This window comes from Syngnathus floridae, chromosome 9 (assembly GCF_059516105.1).
Source record: "Syngnathus floridae isolate MCC-2025c chromosome 9, RoL_Sflo_1.0, whole genome shotgun sequence".
In the NCBI taxonomy this organism is placed as follows: domain Eukaryota; kingdom Metazoa; phylum Chordata; class Actinopteri; order Syngnathiformes; family Syngnathidae; genus Syngnathus; species Syngnathus floridae.
The window spans coordinates 10,961,943-10,989,401 of record NC_142421.1 but is presented as its reverse complement, the minus strand read 5'-3'; the positions used below and the strand labels follow the sequence as shown (position 1 = coordinate 10,989,401).

The 27,459-nt window shown below is 45.6% G+C and overlaps 3 protein-coding genes across 3 annotated transcripts in view; all 3 read right to left on the bottom strand.

Moving 5' to 3' along the window:
* The window catches only part of LOC148393469 (ryanodine receptor 2-like), a 36,512-nt gene extending 23,064 nt beyond the window's left edge, over positions 1 to 13,448 (bottom strand). Inside the window, exons 1-36 of the mRNA XM_088384309.1 lie at positions 13,352 to 13,448; positions 13,206 to 13,280; positions 12,943 to 13,099; positions 12,693 to 12,857; positions 12,461 to 12,582; positions 12,143 to 12,326; positions 11,972 to 12,077; positions 11,776 to 11,871; positions 11,545 to 11,663; positions 11,268 to 11,401; positions 9,425 to 9,666; positions 9,115 to 9,307; positions 8,829 to 9,048; positions 8,617 to 8,721; positions 8,403 to 8,506; positions 8,220 to 8,303; positions 7,780 to 7,939; positions 7,491 to 7,638; positions 7,110 to 7,318; positions 6,767 to 6,941; positions 6,474 to 6,682; positions 6,088 to 6,274; positions 5,829 to 5,961; positions 5,651 to 5,765; positions 5,267 to 5,427; positions 5,014 to 5,173; positions 4,826 to 4,912; positions 4,196 to 4,422; positions 3,332 to 3,545; positions 2,704 to 3,264; positions 1,749 to 1,949; positions 1,526 to 1,637; positions 1,237 to 1,377; positions 480 to 756; positions 290 to 404; positions 64 to 196 (exon numbers count right to left, since the gene is read on the bottom strand). Coding sequence (XP_088240435.1) covers positions 64 to 196; positions 290 to 404; positions 480 to 756; positions 1,237 to 1,377; positions 1,526 to 1,637; positions 1,749 to 1,949; positions 2,704 to 3,264; positions 3,332 to 3,545; positions 4,196 to 4,422; positions 4,826 to 4,912; positions 5,014 to 5,173; positions 5,267 to 5,427; positions 5,651 to 5,765; positions 5,829 to 5,961; positions 6,088 to 6,274; positions 6,474 to 6,682; positions 6,767 to 6,941; positions 7,110 to 7,318; positions 7,491 to 7,638; positions 7,780 to 7,939; positions 8,220 to 8,303; positions 8,403 to 8,506; positions 8,617 to 8,721; positions 8,829 to 9,048; positions 9,115 to 9,307; positions 9,425 to 9,666; positions 11,268 to 11,401; positions 11,545 to 11,663; positions 11,776 to 11,871; positions 11,972 to 12,077; positions 12,143 to 12,326; positions 12,461 to 12,582; positions 12,693 to 12,857; positions 12,943 to 13,099; positions 13,206 to 13,276 — 5,827 coding nt within the window. The 5' untranslated portion in view covers positions 13,277 to 13,280; positions 13,352 to 13,448. The remainder of the gene's footprint in view (positions 1 to 63; positions 197 to 289; positions 405 to 479; positions 757 to 1,236; positions 1,378 to 1,525; positions 1,638 to 1,748; positions 1,950 to 2,703; positions 3,265 to 3,331; positions 3,546 to 4,195; positions 4,423 to 4,825; positions 4,913 to 5,013; positions 5,174 to 5,266; positions 5,428 to 5,650; positions 5,766 to 5,828; positions 5,962 to 6,087; positions 6,275 to 6,473; positions 6,683 to 6,766; positions 6,942 to 7,109; positions 7,319 to 7,490; positions 7,639 to 7,779; positions 7,940 to 8,219; positions 8,304 to 8,402; positions 8,507 to 8,616; positions 8,722 to 8,828; positions 9,049 to 9,114; positions 9,308 to 9,424; positions 9,667 to 11,267; positions 11,402 to 11,544; positions 11,664 to 11,775; positions 11,872 to 11,971; positions 12,078 to 12,142; positions 12,327 to 12,460; positions 12,583 to 12,692; positions 12,858 to 12,942; positions 13,100 to 13,205; positions 13,281 to 13,351) is intronic.
* A 43-nt stretch (positions 13,449 to 13,491) lies between these two features.
* On the bottom strand, positions 13,492 to 16,183 carry LOC148393468 (ryanodine receptor 2-like). The gene is made up of 7 exons (XM_088385371.1): positions 16,005 to 16,183; positions 14,731 to 14,850; positions 14,502 to 14,606; positions 14,218 to 14,289; positions 14,053 to 14,131; positions 13,870 to 13,982; positions 13,492 to 13,644 (listed from the first exon to the last, which is right to left on the bottom strand). Exons 1-7 carry the CDS (start codon positions 16,050 to 16,052, stop codon positions 13,492 to 13,494), a joined length of 690 nt encoding a protein of 229 aa, XP_088241497.1. The 5' UTR covers positions 16,053 to 16,183.
* A 476-nt stretch (positions 16,184 to 16,659) lies between these two features.
* Positions 16,660 to 27,441, bottom strand: actn2b (actinin, alpha 2b). The gene is made up of 21 exons (XM_088384545.1): positions 27,157 to 27,441; positions 23,847 to 23,961; positions 23,593 to 23,712; positions 23,430 to 23,516; positions 23,248 to 23,335; positions 22,918 to 22,996; positions 22,123 to 22,204; positions 21,837 to 21,922; positions 21,593 to 21,685; positions 21,204 to 21,434; positions 20,973 to 21,120; positions 20,697 to 20,847; positions 20,429 to 20,537; positions 19,745 to 19,885; positions 19,368 to 19,550; positions 19,168 to 19,302; positions 18,832 to 19,011; positions 18,424 to 18,570; positions 17,781 to 17,846; positions 17,529 to 17,687; positions 16,660 to 17,440 (listed from the first exon to the last, which is right to left on the bottom strand). Exons 1-21 carry the CDS (start codon positions 27,286 to 27,288, stop codon positions 17,282 to 17,284), a joined length of 2,691 nt encoding a protein of 896 aa, XP_088240671.1. The 5' UTR covers positions 27,289 to 27,441; the 3' UTR covers positions 16,660 to 17,281.
* Between the last annotated feature and the right edge of the window lie 18 nt (positions 27,442 to 27,459).

The window sequence follows — 27,459 nt, the reverse complement described above, 5'->3', positions numbered from 1 at the left end:
AAAATTAAATTGGATTTGTTCTTCATTGCCACATCAGAAGAAAGTGTTGAGCTGGAACATTACCGAGTCCAACGCTGCTGTTTTCTAACAGGTAGCTGAGGTGGTCAAAAAGCGCTCCCTGGTTGAGTCGGCTGATGCGGCAAAAATAACAAAGGAATCTACAGCAGCTGGCCACCATCTTTGGAAAGGAAATTTCCTGGCGGAAGCGAATAATTGCAGAAAAACGACAAGCATTTTGTCAAGTCAAAGTTCCATCGAAAGACGCAAATTGTCACTTTACAACACTGACCTTGGATTCCTTCTCCCCAAGAACATTGACCATCACCTCCATGACTGTCTCGTGCATGCCCAATGCCCTCATTAGATCGGGGTGCTGGTAGAAAACCTTATTGTTCATGATATCTCTGTCCCGGAGAAAGAAAGAAAAAAAAAATCACAATGGGCATTATGTTTGAAATGAACACCGTAATGTTCCTTACCCTAGTCTTCTGATCATCAGCTTTTCCTCTACATTCCCCATCCGGACGCTGAGTAACGAGCGGATTTGGCCCAAAGAGAACAGCAAGGTCATGGTGTCCTCCACGGAGGCTTGGCTAATTGTGTAAGCTTTGGAAAGAGCGGACGCCATTTGCCCGCCAAGACCCTGATATTGGCGGTGCAGCAATGAGAAGACAGCCCTGACCAGGCCGGGATCTTCCATTTCCATCTCTTGAGCCCAGCGCAGCATTGTTTCTGAGATCAAAATCTTCAGGGACTCTGAAGGGGCAGGACGCAAAATTAGAAAATCATCTGTTCTTTCCTGGAAAAACTCAGAGTGCACTTCCAAACTCTGCAATGTTTCCCAAAGGAATAGCACAGCTATCACAACTTTCTTGATTACTTGTTCTACTGAAGGGTGGCATATTATGGAAAATTGACTTTTTAATTGCTTGCAAAAGAATAAGTTGCGTCTCTGGAGTGCCTTCTCACCCATCAAGTGTGAAATGCAGAGACCATGTAAATCTTTTGTTTTCTGCCAATTTCTGAAAATGGGCCTGAGAGTGAAGCAGACTGCATTTCTGACCCGCTTAAGGAAATCAAATTAAGCATTATTTTTTCAATTTATTGTATCTGCCCTCACTGGTTGAAATACTGCATTCTGATAAATACGTGTTTGTGGAATTTGAATTAAGCAGCAAAATCCAGCTATTTTTATTCAGTCCCTTCCTCCTCTAAATACCAACCATTTAGACTTACTGTGACTCAGCGGTTCATTTTCCTCCACTGGTGTGGCCGTCTTCTTCAGTCCAAGAACTCTGGCCCCCAGGCTTAAAAGTTGATCCCGTACCGACGTCTCGACAGGCTCGTCTTCTTCCGAGGCAGCGTCTAATTCGATACCTGCACAAATGCAGTAAAGTAAAATGAAGCTCACTGGCAGATAATCACGGCTAGTGCATTCTCAAAGCTTCTTCTCGGCTCACTGAGTTTTACGGGCTCAGTGAGGAGAATGAGCAATAAAGCGGTGGAAGAATAAGGGGGAACCGACCACAGTGGGATTTAAGGAGCTGGTGGAAGTCTCGCAGGAGCTGTTGGGTTCCCACCGGACACGGACTTTTCTCCTGCTGGTCGTCATCTTTGAAGCTCAGAAGCATGTTGATCTGAGGAAAAAAGGAGGAACAACTTCTAGGTGACAAGGAGAAGCACAGAGCAGAAAATAATGTGAAGATTTGTGAGCCACAAAGCGGTAAATTCGAACTATGAATTGGAACCTGCTCTTGCGGAGGTGAGCGGAACTCTTTGGTCTTGCGGGCGGTGAGAGCAGCGGACATGTTGAGTGCCTGCATGACTTGTTTGTAGCGGAAGCGCTGGTTCTCCTGCAGTTGCCCAACAAAGTTTTCTGAGAAGGCTACCACAGCTTCGACCCTGTGGCGCACCTGAAGATCGCACAGGTAGCTCAGCACGTTGCATAGCTGGAAAGAGAGAGAAAGATATTGGTTGGCTTGTTTGTCGGAATGTGTACCGTAATTTCCGGACTATAAGCCGCACCGGACTATAAGCCGCACCAGCTAAAATTCGGGGATATTTTAGTTTTTTTCTTACATAAGCCGCACCGGACTATAAGCCGCACGTGCACACGAGTTTTTTACAAAGAAAGACAGTACACAGAATACTTTAACATGTCTTTCTAAACATTGCCTGTGACGCAGCAGTAGTACCGCAGCAACACGGAAGTGTGCACTGCTTTGTGTTATCTCTGAGTCACATGGCAGAGTAAGAGAAACGGTTTAGAGCCCTTTGACGCAGGTCACCTAGCGTGCATTCCTACGAAAGCTCATAATAGTCACAAGCAACACAGCCAGAATAAGCACCAGCCATAGTAGTGTTTCAAAATAGTATCTTTGTTGTTGTTTTTTTCTTCAAGATACCCCACAACAGTGGTCCACAGCCTTTTTACGAGTGTATAAAAGTAATCAAGTCATCACAAAAATCACAAAAAAAATCTTATATAAGCCGCACCTGACTATAAGCCACAGGGTTCAAAATTTTGGAAAAAAGTCGCGGCTTATAGTCCGGAAATTACGGTAATTGAATTGATCAAGCGCCTTATAGGCAAAAATAATTTAGGCAATTTATAATTTTTTGATGAGTGTACTATTTTTTTGTGTGCGTGTGTTATGAGTGTGTAGTGGCATGCACACAAACTAAATTCCATTCTCCATTTACCTCAAGTTTGACTGTTTCTGGAAGTTTCATTTGCAGCAGTCCGTGTTGAGCACAACTCAAGTGATCTCCCAGCTCTCTTTCATCTTCTTCCACTGTAGAGAAGACTCCAGGTTCCATTAGTTGGAGAACTTTAGCCAGGTCGTCATCAGTCAGCACCCCCATCACCAGAAGAGTGTGAAACAACTTAATGAGGGGAACTAGCAGAAGCTCCATACTGCCACCTACAGGGTCTCTGACACCACGATGCACAGCCCGCACGGCTGCAGTCAACATGTCCACTGTCAGGCTCTTCAGAATCTCCAGAGGGATTTCAGGACTGTCACTGCAGGTGACTTCCCGTCCCATCACATCAATGCTGACAAAACAAGGCCTGGAGAAGCGCATCGGTGGTTTGAGGGAAGCGCTTCCGCTCATGCTCGGGATGCAGAGAGGAAGTGGACATTTTCTCCCGTCGTCGCCATCGATTGGATAAAGGCTGACGTCTCTGGTTTGGTCCGACAGAGGGACGATGTATTCATGGTTCATCATGAGACGTGCATTGGCATTGCAGCTGAGGTGAACCTAAAAAGTCAAATTCAAAATAAAATTCCCTCTTCAAATTTAGGGATGAGGCGAAGCGTGAGCTCACCTGCACAAGAAGCTGATAAAAAGCAGAGCGCAGCGGGCCAGGCAAGTATGGACTCTGAATGGCGTGAAGGAACTGCGACTGATCCACGTGGCTACAGATGGCATGGCACACTCTTGCGTTGCCCAGGGCGCATAAAGCGCAGTAGAGGAGGAGAGTGTGGTAATGAAAGGTCAAGATGTCATCCAGCTCAGACAGCTCCAAAATGTCCACGCACCTAGTAAGTTAGAAAGAGTCAAAATATGCTGACAGATACAGATTAAGGTCGAGCACTTTGGCAAATGACTTGAAGCTGTTATTGGTCACAATGCCACCGCCTAGCCTAAAAAACACACTTGGCACTTGTAAAGTGGATGGAAAAATGTTTTAGGGCTATATCATTCAGCTGTGGGGAGTTTATTTCATGCTGCTTCCACCACTGATGTGGCACCGAAAGTGGATAAATTACCACTTTTACAACGTATCACTAGGGGCAACATGTCCGGCAGATCCGTGACTGCCTTCACTGGGCGCCTTTCTAGTCGTACGAAGGAAACAATGGCTGTTTCTTAGCGGGAGTTCTCCGGCTCCCTTCTGTGTGCTCCTAGGAAGCATACAGAGCGACATTTGCTGCTGCACGTATCCATTTCAAAAGCTTGAATAATTTGGACGGCCTGCTCCCTTTGGTTGCAACAGCCTTTCAACATCCTTTGCAGCCGGCTGATTTTTGCACGTTGAAAGGATGAAACTCATTTTAAAAAACTGTGCCATTTTTGATTAAGTGTAAGCCAGGACTCACTTTGAACTACAGAACCCACTAAAATGAAAAGAAAAAGAAAATGAATGAAATGTCGTGACCCAAACCCAAATTCTACAGCTTGGTCGGACCTGCTTTCATTGGGGATTTGGAGCGTCATGACTTGAAGCGGCTCAAGGCAATGGACTCTCCAGCCGTGGCGTTCATCGGGACGCTCCACCATCACCGTCGGGGATCTGTCAGGCACTCGCGTCCATGAGATCGGACTCAGATGCTGCACCTGAAACCTGGGCGGGCACTGAGGTGCGCTCGTCGTTCGAAGGCTGCGAAGCAAGCCGGCTGACAGCGGCATCACATTCTAGGTGGGCAGAAAGACAAATAAAAAGAATTGTAAAGATTTTGATATAAACAATTAAATTTTGTCTCCATCTACTTTAGAGCTGTGTCCATCATAAATAAAGAAAATAATTGGGTCTTGATTTTTCATTTGGCTGTGGTGATAATGTTTAAGATCTGTTGGCGTATAAATAATGAATGGAGTTGTTAAAAAAATGCTAAGTTCAAGTGGTTTGCAATCAACGTGTCCATTCTTCTTCACGGTTCAAGGAGTTGCAAAATTTAATTATTCAAGAGCATAACTGTTATGAGCCCTAGCTGAAGAGTTTTCACCAGGATCTGTGAGATTGGTTTTAGGGTCGCTGAGTGGTATGTTATTATGTTTTGTACAGATTTCCATGCAAACAAACAACCAAGTGGGTTACCTTAATGCATCCCAGTTCAAATTGAAACATGTTGCTAGTGGTAGGTCGGACGAAAACGGCAGGATACAGCTTTGTATTGGCCTCGACCTGTTTCAATGACAAAAATCAAGAACATTTCACTCACTATGATAAGCACAATATGGCAGCACAATACATTAAATACATCTTAAAGAGTGTCAACAAATTACTTGGTAGAAGGTGGACATCTCCACGCCGCTGGAGGTAAACGTCAGCAGCCCGGCGGCCGTGTCAATCAAGCAACCAATTTCCAAGCCGGCACTCCTCCGGCTGCGTGACAAACCTGTGGCCTCTCCGGCGCAGACCATGTAACAGTTACTCCTCTTCACACTGCGGGTGTCGAAAGGACTGTCGTAAGAAGGCAGCTGCCTGCTAAATTATGCTCTGAGTAAGGCACACAATGGTTAAAAGTTACCGCATCACCTCTCTTGGACTTTGCCAGTGTCGTCTCCAAGGGTGACGGTCACTGTGAGGTCATCGTCAATGTCAAACCTCATGTCGTTCGGGTGAAAATCAGGTGTCACCCAGCCCACCCACACGTTGAAAGGCTCCTGGTTTGGCAAGACTCTCACCGAATAGTAGTACTGAAATAAAAAAAATCCTGAGTAGAGTCTAGACAAAACGAAAATAATCATATGCGTCAAAAGTAGTTATGGAGCTGAGATTGCAAATTGCAAATCTGCGTCAAATGAAGCTGTGGATCTGAGATTGCAAATTGCAAATGTGGCAAAGTAGAAAAATATGTTATTTCCCAGCAAGCATAGTATTCACACTGATTGTGGCGAGACGAGAAGATTAGGGTCTCACTCTGGTGGTCTGAATGAGGTGATCAGCGTTATCTTTGTCAACAAGGACATCCTCCAGAAGCCGAGCAGAGGAGTTGCTGCTGACCAGGCCTGGTTTGTTTCGCTTCAGCATGAACCTTCGAAGAACAACAAATTCACCATTCTGTCCATCCAATTATCAGTTTTGTTCCGCAGCCTACCGTTGCTTGAGTCGTGACGTTTTGTCCTGCGCGTGATCCTTGTACTCTGGCTCCTCTCTTGAAGTTGCAAAACTGTGGGCCGACTTCATCAACACTTCAAAGTCAGAGTCCACCTCCTCCTCCTCTCTCCTACCTAAAAGAACCACATGAATTAATTGCAGCAGGGCCCCATGGGAGCAGAAGCAAAGCAGCTCTTCAAGATCATGAGGAAGCGAATAGCAAATAATCGAAGGCGGGTGTTGAATGACGCCATACAAACCTGGTGAAAAACAACCGGATGCCACCGGTAGCACGCCCTCAACTGGGCTGGTGAGGACAGCGGCGCACTGGATGGACATGCTGAGTCGGTAAAAGCCCATTTCGCTGTCTCCGCTGTGGTGTGCCGGCAACCGTTGCGAGACCCTAAGGCTTGGCGAGGAATCCTTTGAGCCAGTGACTCTACTGACCTTGAGTGAAATTCAAAGAGGATATAGAGGATCAGCCTAGTCAATAAACCAGTGCCCAGAATAACACAAGCTCCTGGAGAGACCTGTCGAACCTTCGAGAAGACATATTTTATGGAAATCGGACTGATGACATCACAATGCAAAGAGGAAATAAAAAAAAAAAAAAAAAAAAAGCAGCCTAACATCTCTGCATCCAAACCTGCAAGGCGGGGTGGTCTGGCAGTATGGATTTAAACTGAGCACGTTTCCAACTCATCCACAGGGATGGATCTCGAGCCATATTGAAAGCAAAAGGCTCATAACCCTCCTGTAGACCGCACACACTAAAGTACCGCAGCGAGCCCTCTTGGCGGCCGAGGTTCAGCCTCACCACCTGGTTCACACCCACACTGACCACGGGGAGCAGGCCTAAAATGTCAGGAAGAGAAAATAGAAACTTATATTTCCGAGCCAGATGGGTAATAACATTCTGTGAAGAAAAAAAACCCTCACCATCTCTGACGTCAAAGTCCTTGGCAGCCAGCTCTGTTCCTCGGTCATTAAACAGCAACTCTCCGTTGAGCGTGAGCATCATGGTGCTTTCGCTCGTGTCCAGCAAGCAACCCACCACATCCCCCCGCTTGCAGGCACGTCCCAGAGGCTCTCCACCCTGATGGTACCACCGAGCCTGGAAAAAAACAGAGGATGGGGGCGGCTTTGCGTCAGTCATGTGTACAAACAATGGGAGTACTTTTATGGCTGAATGATTATGAAACAAGACAGCCCAAAAGCTACATGATGCTTTCAGCCGTCATAGAAAGATCGGTGGGAGGCGTTCCGATTCTTGAAGCCTCACCTCAAATCCATCAAACACAAACGCCTGGTCATCTGAGCCCAGCTCTTTATCGGGGGAGCAGCCAGGCCGGGCCCAGCCGACTCTCACATTCCCCGCAGTGACCAGTTCGCATTCAAAGTACCACTTCCCCCGAGTCACGGCAAAAGATTTATCTGCTCGGAACACTCGGCGCTTTTCACTGGAGAAGAAGCAGCTGTTTGATAAAATGACTGCAAGAAGTCAGGACAAAAGCAAAAATTACATGCGGGCCATTTTGCAATAGAATCGTGACAATGTCAAAAAGCGTTTTTTATTTCATTGATGGAGAACTTTTTAAACAACCTGCTTCTTGCTCGAACTTCATATCGATAAACCATTATCCAATCCGAAATTGGGACCTACTCTTTTCCTGGTGGAGGGTCTCCAAGCTGTAACCATAGGCCAACAGGGTGCAAACTGCCTCCCTACCAGCCTTTTGTCCCATTTTTCTACTCCTCTCATCAAGCAGGCTGTAGGGCACAAGATCTGGGCTCCGCTTTGATTTACCATCCTGAATTGGAAGCACAAAAATAGGAAACCTTATCAACGTTTGTATTGCCAAAGAATAGCGGCGCTGTGAGAATGTGATTACGACTCCGCACAGATGCTGAAATGTGATTCTCCCTTTCCAATTACAGCACACAAGGCAAACCTGTTGAGCACCGTAAGTCCATCCTTGCTTGATACGCTCACTGGCCCAGAGGTTGTGCTCATTCTCTGCCAACAAGTGGATCGCTTCCTCATGGGCGGTGCTGAGAACAACACGGCTCACATCTAGCGGGGCCGGTCTGTAGCCACCTGGCTGCTCGTACCTGAAAGGTTGGAGATTACAAAAAAGCACTCTCAATGTTTAATGGGCCAACGCAGAAATATTACACAATTAAAGTTGTGTAATGCCCTCGTATGTTGGCAAGGAGAGCCGCAGTCAAGTGATGTGTTTTAACAGGATTAAAAGTCATCCACACAAATGCAAAAGAGGAGCCCCTATAGACCACAACTCACAACCCGACACTCACACGCAGACTAACCAACCAACACGAGTTCAAGTGGAGTTCAATTTGAAAAAAACAAAAAGAAATGGAAAAAAAAAACCTGTTGGAGAGTCTCGTGAAGTGGATTCCCTCCACTGTATATTCATCTCTGAAGCCAATATGGAAACCAAGAGCAAGAAGAGTCCTGCAGGAAATGAAAGAAAATGTTTGTGAATTGATTATTACATATTTCTACAAATCACGACTATACATATGAATGTGAGCGGGAGGTGGCAGTAGCCACCTTAGGGTATCCTGGGCAGTCTGGAGGTTCTGGTGTCTCTCCTGATCGGGCATCATAGAGAACTCCACCAGACAGGGCTCGAGTCGCTTCCCTTCATCTCTCTCCTGTGATTGATGAAAAGTGGTTCAGAATTTCACTCTGCAAGGAATACTAATGTGAACGAGGCAATCTTTTTCTGTAGTTCAAGTTTATTCCTACTGTGTTTCCTTCTTACATTTCCTTGAGACCAGCCGAGATCAACCCTTTCCTTGACCCACAGTTCATGGATGTTCTCAGCCATTTTATCACGGATATCCTCGAATTGCAGCGGCAGTTCCACCTATTGAGGTAACAGATAAACACACACACACACATAAAATTTCGTAGTAGTATATTGTATCGTTTAAAATGAGATGTGTAACATCCATAGTATATGTAAAACTTTACCTTGCTGATGTCTACTGGTGAGGGAGTGAAAGTAACCGGACTGATTGGCTCAAACGGGCCAATGAGCTCTCGTTTCCCGTCTTCGTGAGTCAAGAGGTACTTATGGCACGCTTCTACCGTCAGCTTGACGTTCGGGAGGAGAGCCTCAGAACATGGCACAAAACCATGCGGGGGAAGAAATCGAAACTCGCCGTGTTCCCCTCCAAAGAGAAACCGAACCCTTGTTTCCAAAAACAAAAGCATTTAGTCTCATATCGATTAAGAGATGCACATATGCGATACTAACTTGACTCCGGGTGAGAAGCTGACTACGGGATGAAGAAGTCCATCCACGCAGAAGTTCTCCAGCATGCCCTGCACGGGGAGACCGTTGACACGAAATGAAATGCAGGGGGCGCTGAGGTCCACGCAGCAGCTAACCACGTCGTCGTCCGTCAGCATGTGAGGGAAGGGCGAGCGCACTCTGCGCCCCACGCAACCTGAACGCGGAAGAAACACGCTTAGTGTTATTCAAAGCACGCAGTACAGAAAAGAAGCAAATCCGTATTTTAAATTGTGAATAAAATTCAGAACATGCCACTCAAATGTTATCCCACCTGCCCATAAGTGAAGGCCATCAAAGCCAAAGGAGCAGAGGTCATCTCCCACGCCATTGCCCCCCCAGCCCTCTCCTCCAGTGGGTCTGGGCCGGTAGCCGTCGCTTCGAGCCCAGCCGACGCGCAGGTGCGTGGCCTCCGCCGTGAGGAAAGGCTCTACGTGATCCACCACGAGCTCATAGTACCACCGGCGGGGCTGCGCTGAATCTTCCCCCAGACACAGGAAGATGTTGGGCCTTACGCTTTGGTGATAGAAACTAGGCGTGAGTATTGTATCAGCAGGTTTTCTACTTCAAAGATATGAATGTTTCCTTGAGGCATTATGGCAGGATAAAAATATACAGAAGCATGGACAAAAATATTAACGTTGGATGAAGCTGTTCAATGGGAAAGAATTTAGAACCAGGATCTTTGCCATTTTGGATCTATGAATGAGTCACAGTGAATAGCCATCACAGAACCCAACTTGAGAATGAATGTCAGTTCTTGTAAGAGGCACCACCCATCCAGCAGCGGAGAGTAGATTCGGACGTCTAATAAATTGCACAAGAAGCCAAAATGGTATCCATTCAAGCAAACATACCAACGAGGTGTTTTGTTCAAGATGAAGTAGAGGTGACAGAAAGCAAAATGGCTTGAGGACAGATAAGAGTGGATCAGGCGGGTGTCGTGGTGGATTCTTGGGGAGCAGCAGGTGGGAAAAATTTGAGACAAAATAAACAATAAAGCCTGAGGGGAGGGGTGGCTGCTCGATAAAGAGAAGCGTGATAAAAGGTGGCAGCTCGGAAGAAAGAAAAGCCAGATGGTTGCGGCGCTCCACCAACCGTTCACATTGCAATTTATCTCGGAGAAATGGCCTAATGGGAAAGGTCTTGCTTTATCGAAAAGTCTCAAGTGAAAGCGACTAATTGTAAATATGTTGAGTGAACATAAAGACCTCATTGTTGCTCACTCGTATTCCGAATGACGAAGAGGGCCATAATAAAAAATGGAAGGATGGATGTTTGGTGAATACAATGCCGATTGTATTTCTACATCATCATCAACTACTAAGCGTGTCTTCGTTTGGCTCTGAACTAATGTTCCAAGACGTTTCCATAAGGCTGCTGAAAAATGGGAGGACAGATGGAACGACAACCTAAAAATAAAATGCCCGTGGCAAAGAAAAAGGAGGAGAAGATACGTAATGTCAAAAAAGATGACTGGTTGCCACATTCAGTGAGAACTCCCAATAAAAAATCATGTAAAACCAGAAAATGACTATGATTAATATTCACTCTCCTGAGCAACCTTTACTGGAGTGTCATCAGAGGAGACGTCTGCGTGGGACTGATTCTCAATTTAAAACTAGAAACGAAGACACCGACGGAGAGCGGTAATTAATCATTAACAGAAGAGCAGCGCAGAAAAGACAAGTGCGGCAGTGGCAAGGATGCTCAAGTGTCGCTCACAAATAGAAAACTTCAGGTATAATAAGCCGTGCGTGGCAAACACATGAGAGGAGCGAGAAAAAGGCGCCACACGTCACAGACTTAAAGGTGGTGTTTGTTTTCGTCAAGGCTAGCGGTGGCGTCGTGTTCAAAGCGACGATCGGAGTGATGTGCTGTGAAAGGCCTGGCGTGTTGATGCCGGGATGAATTACTGATGACGAGGCTCGCTCACTGGCAAAAATATTCAGCTCATCTATAAAGTATGGCGGGATTCTTCATATGAATCAGCGTCATGGAATGTGCAAGACAGACTTAAGTAAGAACATTTGGTTCGTTATATGGACACCTAGAAGGTGAGAACTCAATTGCCTCGCCAGGATAGTTAGCTAAAATAGATAGCTAGAGTTGCCTACCTGGTGACCCAATTAACCAGCCGAGTTTGCAGCAGCAAGTCTCTCTCGGGCAGTAGATTTTCACAGATGAGGTTCTGATTGGCGCGCACGGCAACGCCATGGCACACGCACAAAGAACAAAGCACCTCCAACACCTGTAACCGCCAAACCTGTTAGCACTTGACCCAGCAAACTTTATCCTCCAAAAATAGAGTTTTTCAATCTTATGGTTTTAATCCCTAGACACAAAAAGTGTTAATGAAAATGTTGTAAGCAAGAACGCAGGAGTGAAGCAGACCTTGTGGTTGCTTCCATGCTTGTCTAGAAAAGCAATGATAGAGCGGATGTGTCCCTCTTTGATGCCATTTAGTGCTTCGGGACTTTCCACCAAAACGCAGTGCAGAACCTCCAAAACTCCTTCGCATGACATGGGCAAATGTGAAATATGAATTATTGAGTATGCATCATGCTCAGCGTATCAAAATATTGTGGAAAAATATTAGTGATGGATTTTATTCCTGGAACTCACCCGAAGAGGCCTCCAGTTGGTCCAGCCTGCTAATGAGCCAGTCGAGCGAACCCGAGAAATGTGCACAGTTTGCGCGGTTTCTCCTAATAAGCGAGGCTGAACAAAAAAAAATATATATATATGTATGAAACATTGATCCAGAATATATGAAACATCAATAACACTTTGATTTTAGGATTACAAAATCGTGCGCTACCCAGAAGCTGATAAAAATGCCCAAGGACGTTCTCCCAGTTTTGGTTGGCAGCTTGACTAGAGCGATGGAGACGCTCAATGCACTCCAATACCAACTCGATCACTCCCTGCGTACATTAAAAGGCATCCAGCATCAATTTCTTCAAGCTGGTTTGATTTTTTTTTGTTTCACCTCTTCTTGAAACAGGTTCTGCCGACTCTTTAACACGGTTTGGCTGTTTTGTCGAGACTCCTGGCTCTGCTCCTCTGGTGGTGGCTGGAAAAAGCTTATGAGGTCTTGAAGGCCGCGAGTCACATTCGTCGCTGGTAAAACAATGGGCTCCACGTTTCCTTGCCCATGACAAGGATCAAGTTTCCTAAAGGGAAAAATGATAGCAAGCACAAGACTGAGGATTCTGTATAATGCAAATCAAGTCGAGTCAGCAAACGCGAAAGAAAACCTTTAGTTAGCCACTTAGTTGAGAAAAATATTCCAGAGAATGCCGACTACCTGATAAAAGTAGTGAAGAGGAGCGTTGCGCCATGTATGAGGCTGGCAGTATGAGATTCTTCCCTCTGAGACCGAGACAGCGTCAACCCGTCATCCATGTGACCCTCACTGTGCAAGATCGCCTGGAATAACATCATCTCAGATGAACACCTTGAAGTCTTCTCTCTTTTATATGGCACCAAATTCAAAATATTGGCAAGGCGCCAAGCTGGAGAGAAAAATGTCACTTGACCTTCCGCTGAGCTCCTCCCACACACGCAGACTTGCTATCCATGGCTCGGTAGGTGAGCCACAGACCAGAGTCGACATGCTGAAGGTAACACACGGAGTCTCCGTATTTGATTTCTGGGGAGCCCATGCCGTCCACGTGACTTTTTCTTCCACAGTCCAGCTTTTCCTAAAGACAGTTGGTTGATTACAAAAAAGAGCTACTAATAAGTCATGACTTTCATGTCATGGAAGTGCAGCGTCTTGATGGCTACCTTGGCAGAGCGGAAGCAGAAGCCAGTCGCGCTAACGTCTGCTTTCTCCCGATCGAGCAGACGGAGGCCTCGTTGGTCACTCAGGCCTAGATAGCGTCCGGTGGTCACATGACAGAGTCGAAAGGGCTGCCCCCAGCACACGTGTTTCCCGCTCCACCTTGAGAAACACTTGTTGACTAGACAAGCCTTGGATTTCAAAATCAAGCACTTTCCAAGGACTTCACATAACATAATTTGATACCGGTGGGCCTGTTTCTACTTACACCACATGCAGGTTCTCCAGCCTCCACAGAGAGCGGGCGTGTCTGCACACGGCTCCTATCTCATACTGCATTATCCTGGATTGAGAAAGACGCCAGATGAGACGGAAAGGGCGTTTTGTCAGGATGACAACGTCCTCGCAAGTGACCTTTGCAGCTCTTCATCTCGCTCTGCCGTGGGAATCGTCAGACATGCGTCGGTGTGGCTGTGGAGAAGCCTGAGCGTTTCGCCACCTCTCAGGTATCCTGGAAGCAGCAGACATCAAATAATCCAAATCGAAATAATCAATCAAGAGTGCAAATAAGAGGAAAGTTTGCCTGGAGCAAGTCCACTTGCGGAGCAGACGGGAGCGACGCTCCACAGAGAGCGGCGGAAGGCCGCATCCACAATCAGAGTGTCGGCCAAGCCTCTGTTGTCGCAGGTCGCGCCAAAGGACACGTGCTGGGGAGCCACAAAAGGGAAACCGGCCGCTTGCTATTAACTAATGCGGTTTGGTTTGGTTTTTGTGACAATTCGTCGATTACAGAATGAATCGAAAACTTAAAATCATCAAAATCATTTTTGTTATTCCTTCATGAAAACAGCCTGGTAAAAGGTGGACGGATCAAATGCAAACAGGTAAAGGTGAGTGAACCCTAATCTGGCTCGACAGAAATATTTTTTTACCAGATATCTCTCCGAGGACACGTTAACCAGAATGAGGTCATCCCCAACACGCACTTTCTCGCCCTCTGACCTCTGTCTGGACGCCGGATGCACTGTCCACCAACATGTCTCACCTGCGACACAAACACAAGACGACATCAAAGACGTAACATTATCCGCTTCGTTACGATGATCTCCGAGTACCCGCTTCATCTTCCTGCAGGCCCACATCAAAAGCCAGCTTATCAGCGGAGGACTGCGATGCAGACAAGCAGCTGAGATACTGCAAGCAGAAAGAACATTTCACCAAAAAAAAAAAACAATGTGGCCATGTTGTTTATCCCCGCAGGGAAAACGTCGATGACTCACCATGTCGCTGTACGAATGCTGGAAAAGCACAGCCTGGCCGTATAGAAGGGTGCGGTGGTTGCCCCCAGCTCCCTGTAAAGCACGTTGAAAGACTTTTACTGAAAATAGCAACGAGCAAGAAATATCATACTGCATAGATAATAAAAAAAAAAAAAAAACGATGTAGGGTACAGTCCATAATCCCTTATACCAGGTTTCAAAACTTTTATCAACCCTTCCTGGCAGTTTTATCCATGCATCTACTGTGTGTGAAAATGAAGTGATAAGCAACAGTGTGAGATTACCTCCACAACCAGACTTTCGCTGTGTGCCAGCATCTCCTGCAGAGCTCGCACAGACAGACACTGGACCAGAATGAAGCCGCACACGGACAAGTCTGGTGGAACATTCTATTGGGGGGGAGGGGGAGTTAGGGTTACACATGTTAAAATGTACTCAATTCGAACAATTTATAATTGTTAACACAAAAAAGAAATGTTTCTATTTAAGAAGATGTGGACTGGTTCCCTTTACCTTACAGTTGGAGGTGGACTCCAGCCTGCACAGCCTGCTGCCAAATCCCTCAGCAGCCAGGCAAACCTTCACATGTTCCTCCTGAGAAGTGAAAATGCTCTGCAGGACCACTTCATCACCCTGACGTGAACAAAATGATAGTGAAATATCTATTATGCAAAGGTGTCAAGCGGCTTGTGTGACTGATCTTAGCAGTGTGTGTGTCCGCTACCTCCGAGTCGTAGATACCATCTTTTGAGGCCATTACTGAGTGTTGAAGCTTTTTTTGTTATTATTAGGACATCCTTAAACATTGCCATGTCAGATGGCAAAATTGTATGTTGAATATCTGTTTGGGATTACTGCCTGCATTTCTACAAAATGGCGAAATGGAATCAAGACTTAAATAATTAAGGAGTGAATCAAAGGAGGACAAAATGAGTCTCCAGTAGATCTCTGCCACCTCTGTCAAACTTATCAAATTCCAAATGGACTGCATGAAGGCCATCAGGCTTCCCGCATCTATTTAAGGAACATTAGAGCGAGGCAGCGGACGACCTCATTTCAGCCAGGACCACCAACACCTCTTGGTGGCCAGGCTGCATAGCTCCATATTGGGAAGATACGCTCATTCCACTTGTCCATATCAGCAGCACTCTGCAAGCAGTCAAACACACTGCCCAATGATAAGACACCGCTGGGTCTTGAGATGGTTATCAAGCAGAACCGCTCAAGCACAACATATCAACTTATTTCCAGGGTTATATTTTTGTGCTCTCCTGGATCTTTTCAGGTTCATCCTGGTTTTGAGACTGCAACCTCTGAACATTGCAGGCATCTCAAAGACTCCAGTTATGTTTTATTTCTGCTGAACCTTTTTTTACATTTAGTCTCATTGCATCCAGACTAAAACTGCTGATTTTTTAGCTGCTGATCTCACCATCCATAACATTTACTGTGCTCCTTATCGGATAAGATCATATGTTTACAACTGTGATAGCATCGTGCACTAAAGTTGAGATACTGAGGCCATTTCGGCTTTCTCTTGCGGCTGAGTAAGCCAAGTAAAACGAGGCTAAGAACAGCACTCTTCAGACAGAGTTGCGTGGATTCTGTGGCGGTGTTGAATCATGAAAGTTGAGAAATAACATGGTATGACCAATATCAAAAATTAAGTAAGGACAAAAAAGTTATGTTGAGTCGCTCCTTAGTGTTACGGTTTAGCTGCGTGTTGCTAACGTCATTAACTTTTATTGCAAGAATGGCCTAATTAACATTTCTCATCAATTACTCACCGTTCGTAGAAACTGGAATTCGTCATCACTCTCACCCGAGTCAGACATTATTTCCACACTAGCCGGCAGTTGTCAGAGATGCGGGAAAAATTGGAGACTGGAGAAATAAAGTTGTGAGCTGTCAGTGGAGATATACAGTTTGTCTAATGGGAGTGGTCTTTAGGTCCCATGATGAGAAGGAAGCCATGATGAAGCCACATTGCTTGCATTGGCGGGAACGGTGCTGTATTCAATATAAGTAGGAGATATTGCACTTTAAGACTTTTGACTCCAATTTTATTTTATCTATCCATTCATTTTCTGATCCGCTTGTGCCCCAATTTTATTTTACGCCAAGGTAAATAAATAAATAAGATAATATGTTGATAAGCAAATAATCTAGACACATCTCGCTCACTAAGTCTACAGATTCTGCTTTGAGCGCCTACTTCCCACATTTTTTAATGCAACATTAGTAAATATATACTCTATAGCTTTGTACGTGTACCCCCGAACACTCGCGATGCAGCACCCGCTTATTCTCCTATTTGCAGATTTTTAATTTTGTTTCGCAATTTTTGTGAAAAATGCTTACTGGCAGTATACCCCCACCTAATATAGAATTTGGAGGGGGCAGATGGATGTCTTAACAGAAAACCACCACACAGAGCAGAGATTGTTTGAATACCATTTATTCCATTTTGTTCCTTGGGTACAATGAAAAGTAACAAGGGACAAATCTAGCTGTTGTTGGCCACATTAGAGTTAATGAGTGCAAGTCTAAAAAGAAAAAATATGTTGAAACATGCATGAGCAAAGGCAATTTGGGTAATAATTCAGCACAACAGTAAACATATTTAATCAGCAAATACATTAAAAGCATAAAAGACAGATAAACATTTAAGAAATTATTTATCTAGATTTACCTTTGTGTCTTGTGTGTATGCCTTTAAAGCATTAGTGATTCATTATATTTTACTTTTGCGTTCATCCATTTGGGAAACATATTTGGGGGGGGTCAATTTGGCTATTTGTTAAATGAGTCATTAAGGAATCTGAAAAAGCCTTCTTAGATGGCATCAGGCTCTGAGTGAACATGGTCTTACCAATGGGTAATTAAAACAATGCATTTCAATTTGAGTGTGAATATTTCAGTGAGTCAAGCAGGCATCTTTCAGCAGACATCTCGAACGAATCAACCCAAATATTGATCACAATTGAAGCTCCCTTCATTACAGACTCCCTAAATTCCTAAATGAGAAAAAGTTAGCAGGGAGGTGGTTGCCACGTGGGGTTTGTTAAAGGTCACTCTCCCCATAGAGGGCGGTAGAGAAAGCGGTGTAGTCCAGCGCCCCCGGTGGCGCTCCCGGGGACCTGTAGGGTGGCATCCTCGTGATGCAATATTCAGCTTGCTCAGGAGGAAGTTCTCTCCTCAGCTCGTCCACCAGAATGTACGGCTGAGATGCAAAGCAAATATGTGAACTTGCAAATTCCAAACTGTCAATATGCAGCATCACGATTATTCATAAATGAATAAATACAAACCTTGTCCGCCGCCAAAATCCGGAAGGATGCCACAACCTGGTCGGCAGTGTCGGTATCTGCAGTTTCTCTGGTCATGAAGTCAATGAAAGACTGGAAGGAGACGATTCCGGTGCTGTTGGGGTCGACAAGGATCATTATCCGGGCGAACTCCACCTCACCCTGAACGGGACAAATAAACAGCAGTTTTGAATTTTTTTAAGCACAGGCAAGTGCGTGCCTGAACCTCATCCGTGCAAATTTAAAGCACCTCACCAAATCGTAGCCCATTGAGATGAGGCAGGCTCGGAAGTCATCCGTCTCCATGGCACCGTTCTTCTTCTGTATTTGGAGGGGTCATCATATACAAGTTATGAACAGGAAAGGGAGAATGTTTATATCGGATTGGGTGCGTAAAAAATTCCACAAGACCGGCCAGTGAGAACATAGTCGAGCAAACAATAATACATGAATAATAAATCTTAAATACATTATTCATTTGGCTGGTTTGAGTTCAATCTTCCCCCATAAGAAATGTGAGGGTACAGTAATTTGGCCTTAGTCTGCTGTCCATCATCAACAAGTATTTTGATTATTGAATGATGGATGTAACTCTGATGTAGCATATATTTGGAGCTGGCATTGACTGTGTACATCCAATCCGTGTATTTACGCTGAATTCACAGTGGCATATAAAATATGAATTGCACTGCCATGGCATATATCCTAATTTTGACACATAAGAGCTAAAAATTTAAATTATGTCACTCGAACCATGAAGCGTTACAAGCCCAGCAGAATAGTCAGAGTAGACTACAGCTGAGATTAAAGTTTGGCACTTGGTGTGTTTCAAGATGAAATGAACGCACAAGATTTGATGCAAACCGTGTAAGGCGCAGCAATTAATGGCAATCTTTACCCGATCGAAGTGGTTGAAAGAAGATCTGAATTCGTTCATCTGCTGCTGGCTGATACCCTTGGCGTCGCGGGTCAGGATCTGGGTTTCGATCTCGTTGATAGTGCGGGCCACTGTCGTGAGGAGCAGCTCCCAGCCCACGCGGATGTGCTACACGTGCGGTTGCCACGACAACATGGAAGACAGTCCACGAGAACCAGACAGTAGACAATGACAATTTTTTTTTTTTTTAATAGTGGCCTTTGGGCAGCACGGTGTGTTAGCAGTTAGCGCATCTGCTTCACTATTCGGGGCTCAGAACTTAGTGTAGTTTTCATGTTCGCAACTTGAACAAATGGAATGTCATTGAGCAAGAATCAAATATTAAAAAAAACATAAATAAAGCAAAAAAACTGCCCTCCAAGATTGTACCTCCATAGTATAGTTGGTGTGTTTGTTGTCAAACACCAGCGACTCCTGAATGAGCTGGTGATCTCCCTCCAGCTTGTCGATGTTGGGTTTGTAAGCGATGATGACGTGCTCGCACTGCTTCAGTTGGGTCATCTGGTCCTCCAGGGCACCCCCGATCTCCAGGGAGCAGCGCCCAATCTCCTGTTCGACAAGGCCAATTGGTTGGATCACAAGAGCTTCTTTTGAAATTACAGAGTCCACCGTCCAGTTCTGAGGATGTCTCCTCACTGACCTACTTTTATGTACAATGAAATATGATTATTCTGCATTAGATGAACGCGTCATGTCATGTCTAACCTCCATCCTGGCCTGGATCCAGGGTCCAATGAGATTAGCCTGTGCGGCAAACTGCCGCCTCAACCTTTCGTGGGAATGCTGGCGTGCCAGCTCTTCCTGCATGGCACTGTCTCGCTGAGGAACCAACTTCTTGACCTGAAATAACACACGCAGATGGGTACGGAGCGAACGGGTTTGAAAGCGGCGGCGGCGGCGGCTACCTTGTCCCATTTGACAAGCAGCTCGTCAGTTGTGATGGTGCTGTAAGGGTTGATAATGTTGGCCTTGATCCCGTAGCTCTGGGAGATTTTCTGCACCTCATTGTGGATTCCCAGGATGGCCTGTCGCTCAGCGTCCGCCTCCGGGAGAGTCGCTTTGAACTGCTCGTGAGCCGCAATTAGACTCTGGAGGGCAGGCGGAGGGGAAGAGAGAAGTGCTGAAATGCTGTTAAAATGTCGACGTTCTGTCAGGTCTGATCATTTTTTCAGCGTACATATTCCGCAAGGCCAATCATCAATCAGTTTGAATTGAAATCAGATGAAACTAAGTTAACCACATTAACTTCCTTTCTCTCTCCGCCGCATCGTCCGTTGCCCACCTGGACTTCCTCTACTGTGTGCACCATAAACATGTCCTGCAGGTCTTCCATGGCTCCCTCCATCCAGTTGTTGAAAGGAGCCGAGCGCTTGGCAAACTCCAGGAACAACTGCTCGATGGTCTCCAGCAGCTTATCTGTACGCTGCAAGAATGACGACACCACATAAATCCTGGAAAACAAAGACTCAAAACGTCCAAGATGACCTCTCCCATACAAATCCTATTACAAATAGACCCCCACCCCCACCACACGCACCTGTTCTGACGACTAACCCCAGAAAGAACAACATTAGAATGGCCTTGTCAAACCCGACTTTGGCTCAGTCAGAGGGGGATTGTGTTGAGTGGGACGCGAACAGACAACGGGCCTCTGTCGCTGTCATTCACACTTAATCCGCAGACCTTTTCCTAAACCCTCATACACTTGCGGGTCAGGAATGGTCAGCATGGATCAGAGGAAATGGCCGGTGGGACCAGAGCCAGTCAAAGGCCGTGTGATGACAGCCACGTCTCCATCCAATACCATATGAAAAGGGCTCTGGATATTTTGGTGTTAAACCAATCTACTGATGTGGAACATTAGCGCCCTCTGGTGGAGAGTTGTCACACATGCCAGCACATTCACATGACATGATAGCAGGCACGATCCGGGTTCTTCTTGCCCGTGTACTTGAATGGCCCTCACCTCCAATGCCTCCCTCCGTTTCTGGGTCAGGGTTCCCAGCCGGTCCCACAGGTCGCAGATGCTCTGGCAGCGCAAGTTTACAGCAGCCACGTCATGGTAGTCCAGCTCACTGAAAAAAAAAAAAACTTGATGGAAGATATGCCCCCCACCCCCAAAAAAAAAAAAAGTTGCATTTTTTGGGCGGAATTTTGTTTCTTTGGCGTGATAGATGATAAATTCCAAAACAATGCCCACTTGTCAATTTTTTTTCCATACTACTCAGACGTACTTGAGCTCCTGCGCGATGGCAGCTATCTGCTCCACTCTGTCTTGGTGGGCAGCCAGGTCGCTCTCAAAGGCCTCGTGTTTTCGAAGCAGCGCCTTTATTTGCGTCAGGGTGGCTGTTTCGTAGTCCTTCAAGGAGAGCAACATTTCTTTGCCTGATCACAGAAAAAGAGGAGAAATTCAGATTCAAACATGGACTTTCCCATGGTGATAATGAACACTGCGAAGGCTCCTGACAGACTGTGGACTTTTTATATCTTCTCTATGTCCGACTGCTCACCGCTGGCCCAATTTTCATGATTGGTGGCTTTTTGGCGAAACTTTTCAGCCAGGTGGTCCAGCCTTTCCAACCTGCGAATCTCTGTGAGGAGCCACTCCTCGTAACCCTTCTCGGCATGCTCCAAGCCCTGCCAGGCTGCGGCGATATCCTGGGGGCAAGATAATTGGGAGAAAATTAAAAAGGAAAATCACCACACGCTTCGGAGTGAAGGAAGGATTGGCAGTAACGTACCGACACCATCTTGCCCTCAGAGGGCATGAAGGCAGGCCGGTTGCTGATGCGCAATTTGGTCTGCAGGGTGTTGAAGTTGATTTCCAGCTGGCACTTCTCCTGCACCTTGGGGGGCTTGTGCTGGCGTCGGTAGTCACGGAAGTCCTCCAGCTTCCTCTGCATCTCTGCCATGGTCTTCTCCGGGGTCCGGTTCTCCAGCCAGGGAGTGGTGCGGCGGATCCACTCCAGCAGCTGGACGCCAAGATCATTAGAACAAAATTACGACATGACGCGAGCGGGAATGCTACGATATAGCTTGGCATGATTTATTGGAATAGCTGAAAATGAGAAATTGTCTTTAGTCACAACATAAGAATCTGAAGATGGACAACATTTTTCAACATCGTCACCTGGCTGGCCAGCCTCTCGTACTCCTCCATCAGTTTCTCATTCTCCTGGTTTACCCCCAACACCTTACAGATTCTATTGGCGGCCGTCTCAGCCTGAAGGGGAAAAAAAACGGACAGTTAGTTACGCCGCTGTAACATTATGCACAGTTTGAAGATTACATTCAGTGAGTCCAAAGTGTGGCATATTAGCATATACGTATATGGCAAAGCACATCATATCATATGAGTGGATGATTTTGCCAACCTGCTCAGCGCCGGCAAACGCGTGATAGAAGCAGGACACGTAGGTCATGATGGCTCTTTCGTCGGGCTTGGGGGTGTTGATGATATCTGGAGGTCAAAATGAAAAGACGAGAAAGAAGAGACATTATTGCGATTGAACAGATGACAGAAGGTACAATGAAAGCGGCAAGCAATGCTCAATGACCCCCTTCCAGAATGGAAGATTAAATCGGCAATTTCAAGCATGAGTCCATTCGACCAGCTGACATGAAAAAAAAAACTTTTTTCACTTTTCCACACATGATTACCTTCGGCATCGAGCATTTTGGGAATGTCGAGGTGTTTCTCGGCTATGTCAAAAGCCAGGTTCAGGTTCCCCAGAGGATCATCCTAAATAAAGCAATACAATTCCGTGACTAAACAGCAATGCCGGACTTAAAATGCCGCCAGGCCTGACCTTCATGCAGTGGCAGACACGGTTAAACTTTCTCATCATTCCCATGCAATGCTCATTTATCAGAAAACGTCTCGTTTTTATGAGATTGAAGTGCGGAGTTTGATCAATGAGGCCGCTCGTGTCTCAATGGGGAAATCAATAAAGTTTTGCCGTAACAATTGTGGGAATCCGCTTGATTACTCCGTCTGTCGTTAATTGTGTTTCGGAAGAAGTCATTCATCTTGCGTGTCGCGACGGGTTGTTAAATGCTGACAAGAGCCGAGCAATCGGCAGAGAGATCTTTTATTAAAACCTCTCGCGAGGACAAGCAGCCTCTCGCGGCGTTCGCCACGTGATGATGAGACCAGAGGCGAGGCCCTGCTCGGCTCACGTTTCCGTTGGAGCCGGTGTCGAAAGACTAGGCCTTTACGTCGCAATGACAGATGAGTCACTCCTGCTGAATGGCCACACTGAATTGAATCACTGAAATAATGATAAATAAAAAAATGACACTACTCAAAAGGAAGGTTTTTATATTTCAGAATTATTAATTTGACCTCAAGCCATAGTGCACAGTTAAGTGTGTTTTGATTGGCTCACACGGTGAACGTTACGTCATGCCAGGTTACAGGTGACACGCACACACAAATGCACGAACGCGCGAGACCTTGCTGAGCTTAGAGTAGTCGAGCAGGTCGGGTCTGTGTCTGTGAATCAGGGCGCAGAAGGCCAGGCCGTCCTTCCAGCTTTAGCGGCCCATGAGCAGAGAGAGCCAAAATGTCAGTTCACTTGACAGAGGCACCGCTTAGCAAAGCAAGCGAGACTCCTTCAAGGCCATTCAAAATGGCAGTTTGGGGGGGATTATGCTAAACATTTGGCTAAATTCTTGGTTGTGCAATATATGATTAAACCATGTGTTGAATTTAAGGAAAGGATTCTGATTTTAGCTTGGAAACGTAGCACTTGCGTTACTCTGAGTGGTCATGGGTTCACCTACCTGACATGGAAGTTCTGGACATTGACATTCCTGTAGGGGGCAGTCTTTCGTTGACACCACAACAAGAGGCCCTCTTTGGCAGATGTTTCTGCACAGATGTTAGCAGACCATAGCTGACAAAGTCACAGATGCTTCTTTTGGAATATTATATTTTCAGTGAATTTTTTTTTTTTTTACCACACCTTCAACGTTAATGTCCTGAATGGCAAAGCGGAGGATTATTGTCCAGATCATTCCAAGGGTCATCTTCACATTCCCGTCCACAATCTCTGAAACACAAATAGAAATCATATTAGCAAATGGGATATTTTTCCTTCGGTATATTTTTGCTGACACTTCTGGTACCTTCAGCTCCAATGGAGACCAGTTTTACCCCTTTGCTGGTGATGAAGTCTAGCGCTTTGTTGACGTTAGCAATCTTGTGAAAGCGCATCTTCCCTCTGTCCGGTTTAGGTAACCGCTCACCTGCCAACATTCCATTGTCAGAAGGTCATGTGAGCAAATACTGCACACAGTGGGGGAAACATTTCATAAAACAAATGGACAGCAGTGCACACAGAAATAATCAAGCACATCAAACTTCAAATTCAAGATCTGACCTGAGATCACTTCCAGAAGCAGCATGAGCTTCAGTCCGTTTCTCAAATCTTCTTCAATGTTTTCAATTTGAGTGCCAGCTTTCCTCAGGTGGGAATTACACCAGGCAGTGAAGGTCTGTCAGAACAAAGACACCAAATCAATTAAACTTTGATGACAGAACATAATTAACTATCATATTCTGCAGCAGCTTTATGTAAACCAGTGCAAGGTTCCAGAAGGACCATAAACAGCAATAATGGAAACCGGTCGATGAACTGCGGTGTGTCAAGCTTTAGAACTCGGATGCTGATTTTCTGCAATTGTACTTTGGTGAAACATGTGGGTAACAATGTCTCAGATCCAAAGTCTTACAACCTGTGGTGTTCCCCAGGGCTCAATCCTGTGACCCCTTTTGTTTTCTGAACATGATTCCATTAGGCATGTTTCAGTTTTATGTTGCTGAAATCTGCATTTTCTCATTAAATTTAGGAAACACTGACCCAGAAGCGTCAAATGTCACCTCTTTTCATCCATCGCATCAGAACAAATGTGCTTTGTGTGATACTGTAAATCTTGTTAAGATGGGATGATTGTCCCTCACCTCCTATTTTTGTCGGTTCTCTCACTCGCCAACAATGGATGAAGAGGCGGGAGCCCAGCACAGAGCTCAGCATTCCGGCTGATATAAGGTGTTAAATATAGAGTGCTCTGGGGTGCTTCACGATAAGGGACCCACCGGGAGGGAATAACGTCAGAATGTCTCGTCGTGTCAGCGAGAGTGAAAATGTCATGTGGGCGGAGAAATTGGTTCCTGTTGTCCGTCACTGTGTGGCTACTTGAAATGTGATTGGTAGCAGGCGAAAGGTGGCTCTCTTATCTCAAGCATTCTTCCAGGTCACACTCATTACAAAGTCAGGATTGTTTTCAATATCCATCCAACCATTTTCTATACTTGTGCGGTGCAAAACCCATATAGGTGGAGAGTCCCCATACAAACGAAACAGCCATGTCCTCATGTAAATTCAACTACATGATGCAACTTGAGGATTGATTTTCAGAATCTTGCACAGCCTGCGGCTAGAAAGTGCAAATACATTTCCCCATTGGGAGTAAAAAGGCAGAGCGGAATCGCCCTTGGGGTGCGTGACTGTGAGCTGCTGCCATCCTTGTTACAAACCGCAGCCTGCAGGGACTCGGAATAGAGTCGCAAGAATCCCGCGGCCCACGTTTCCGAGCACTCAGTTTCCCAACCGCATGGGGCTATTGGCCGGTGACGGCTGCACTAAAAATATTTATGAATCACATAGAGCAGGGACCAAGCCTATAAGTCTACTGGCTGGTGCCACTGGGGACCAGCAAGGTAAGACTGACGGGCCTGAGAACGATGATGGAAAACAGATGTCTAACAACAAAGACAAATTAATCATACTGTCCATCATACTGTCTTCCTCCTTCACTCAGTGTTTTATTCACATTTGACGTCACACTGTCTTCTTCAAAGTGAATTTCTGAAGAAATGTAATAAATATTTGATTGGTAAAATATTGAAATGCATGTCGAAACCAAGTCCTGGTAGCTCATCATGCAATCATGTTGAAAATGTGTTCTGTAAAAGACAAAAAAGAACGTTGGAAGGCTACAATACGTGACCCTGAGCAGAGCTGTGAACGTTCACTGTGAATGCCAGGCACGAAAAAGGCCACCGTGCTGGGTCACGGAACAACATGAGCACCGTGGCCAGAAAGCAACTTACCAGCTACAACAATGTAGAAGCGACATACTCCAGCACACTCCCTCAGCTGCACTTATAACAAGGGGGGCGGTATGTAATGGAAAATCAGCTATATATACACATCCAATCTGTCCCGTACTGTCTCTACCAGCCATGAGATGCTGTCCACTATATTGCGTTTCTAATATTTTGAATAGCTTATTTAGTTCTGTGGGCGTCAAACTATTAAGAAGGATCAAGTGTACACACAACACCACTGCTAACGGGTGTACCTAATAAAGTGTTTAGTGCGTCTACTTTACACTTTATTTAGTCTGGCCCGACTGATATGGATTTTTTTAGGCCAACGCCGATTTTGATATCTGGCAGAAAAACCAATTCCGATAAATCCTATCTATCTGCTGATTACAACTGAACTGGATAATTTATTTTTTGGTCCATTAACATAAAGAAAGATGAATTACAGGCAGAACCTTTGGAGGTGAAAGAGCTTGTGCCTCCAGCAGTGCAAAGAAGCCAAGTCATAAACCCCTAAAATCAACTGTGAGCATGGGGGGCCTGAGGCTAAATTCAGTCAGGCTGGTGCAATATTTTCTGCATGCCATCGCTATAAACAAAAGAATTCCGCGCCAAGGACATCGGCTTAGCCCTACTACAATGCCTGCCCGTGGCAGTGGTTAAAATTAGACGCAGGGTCCATTCTAAATCCCGAGAGCGTCATCATGTGTTGGGAGCATCTGTTGACAGCTCACATTCCGAACGTATCGCCCGAGAGAGAGCAGAGCCGCTGGAAAGCAGGGCTATTGTTAGCCTAACTGCTACCCGCCACTTCCAAAGAGCCAGCGGGGAACTGCAGCAGTCCATCACCGGATGTTTGGCACATTTTACTTCACTTGGCAGAAACTCTGAGCTGACATAAAGTCATGGAAAGTTTATACTTGTAAGACACAGTTATTGTACTTGAATTGTTGGAGTCACTGTTGTCTTAGTAGCGTATGCTTTGTCGTCAATCAAGCCCAAAGGTTAACCCAAACATGGTGAAGAGGCTGTTATGATGCATGCATATGGGATAACAACTCAAGACAAGTCAGACTCGAGTGTAAATAATTTTAAATGTCTTTTGATCCTTTGCGAAAGAGTTTAAATGTCAATATTTGTTCTTTTAGTAATTTTGGTAAGACACTTTTGTTGCTTTTGAATGTCTTGAGTTTGTTTGTGAATGCTTCTAATCTACTGTGGAGGTTGTGAAACACATTGACTTGCCTTGTGTATAAAATCTGCAATACTCACGGCTATTAGTGAGGCAAATCTGCATTAATTGCTATGTTAATGACATTATGCCATCGTTGACATTTAATGCCTTCGCCACGAGATGACAATTATTTTCACTTGTCGTTTCCTTACTATATAGCGTGCAAAAATGTCAGTAGACAGTCGTTAATCTTTATTGTCCACGAGTGAGGACCAAGAGCTGTCAAGTACCTGGACCTTATCTGGATACTTATGACGTCAAATGCTCGAACCACATCAAACGTCGTTAATTGTAAACGTCATTGTTGAGAGGTTTTGGTGGGTTCCAGGACCACTTTTGGACTTACTTTTCTCTGCTGTTGCTCCCAAGCCGGGTCGAGCAGCATGTCCCGGTCCCACTCGTCCTCCTGGAGCATGTACTCCTCTTCGTAGCCGTTGTCGTAGCGCACCGTTGTCTCCATGTGAGTCATGGTCATCATCTTGAGGGGCTTCTCGAAAGTCGACTTCAACTTGAGTCAAAAGAACAAATTCAGTTGTAAAGAACACTTGAGGTTCTCTCACACTCGGTCATAGACACGCACACTTCGCCCTTATCCCCCCGACCTGACAGACGTCTGGCCCCGGTTGCCTCCAGGCGGGACGGGAGCGGC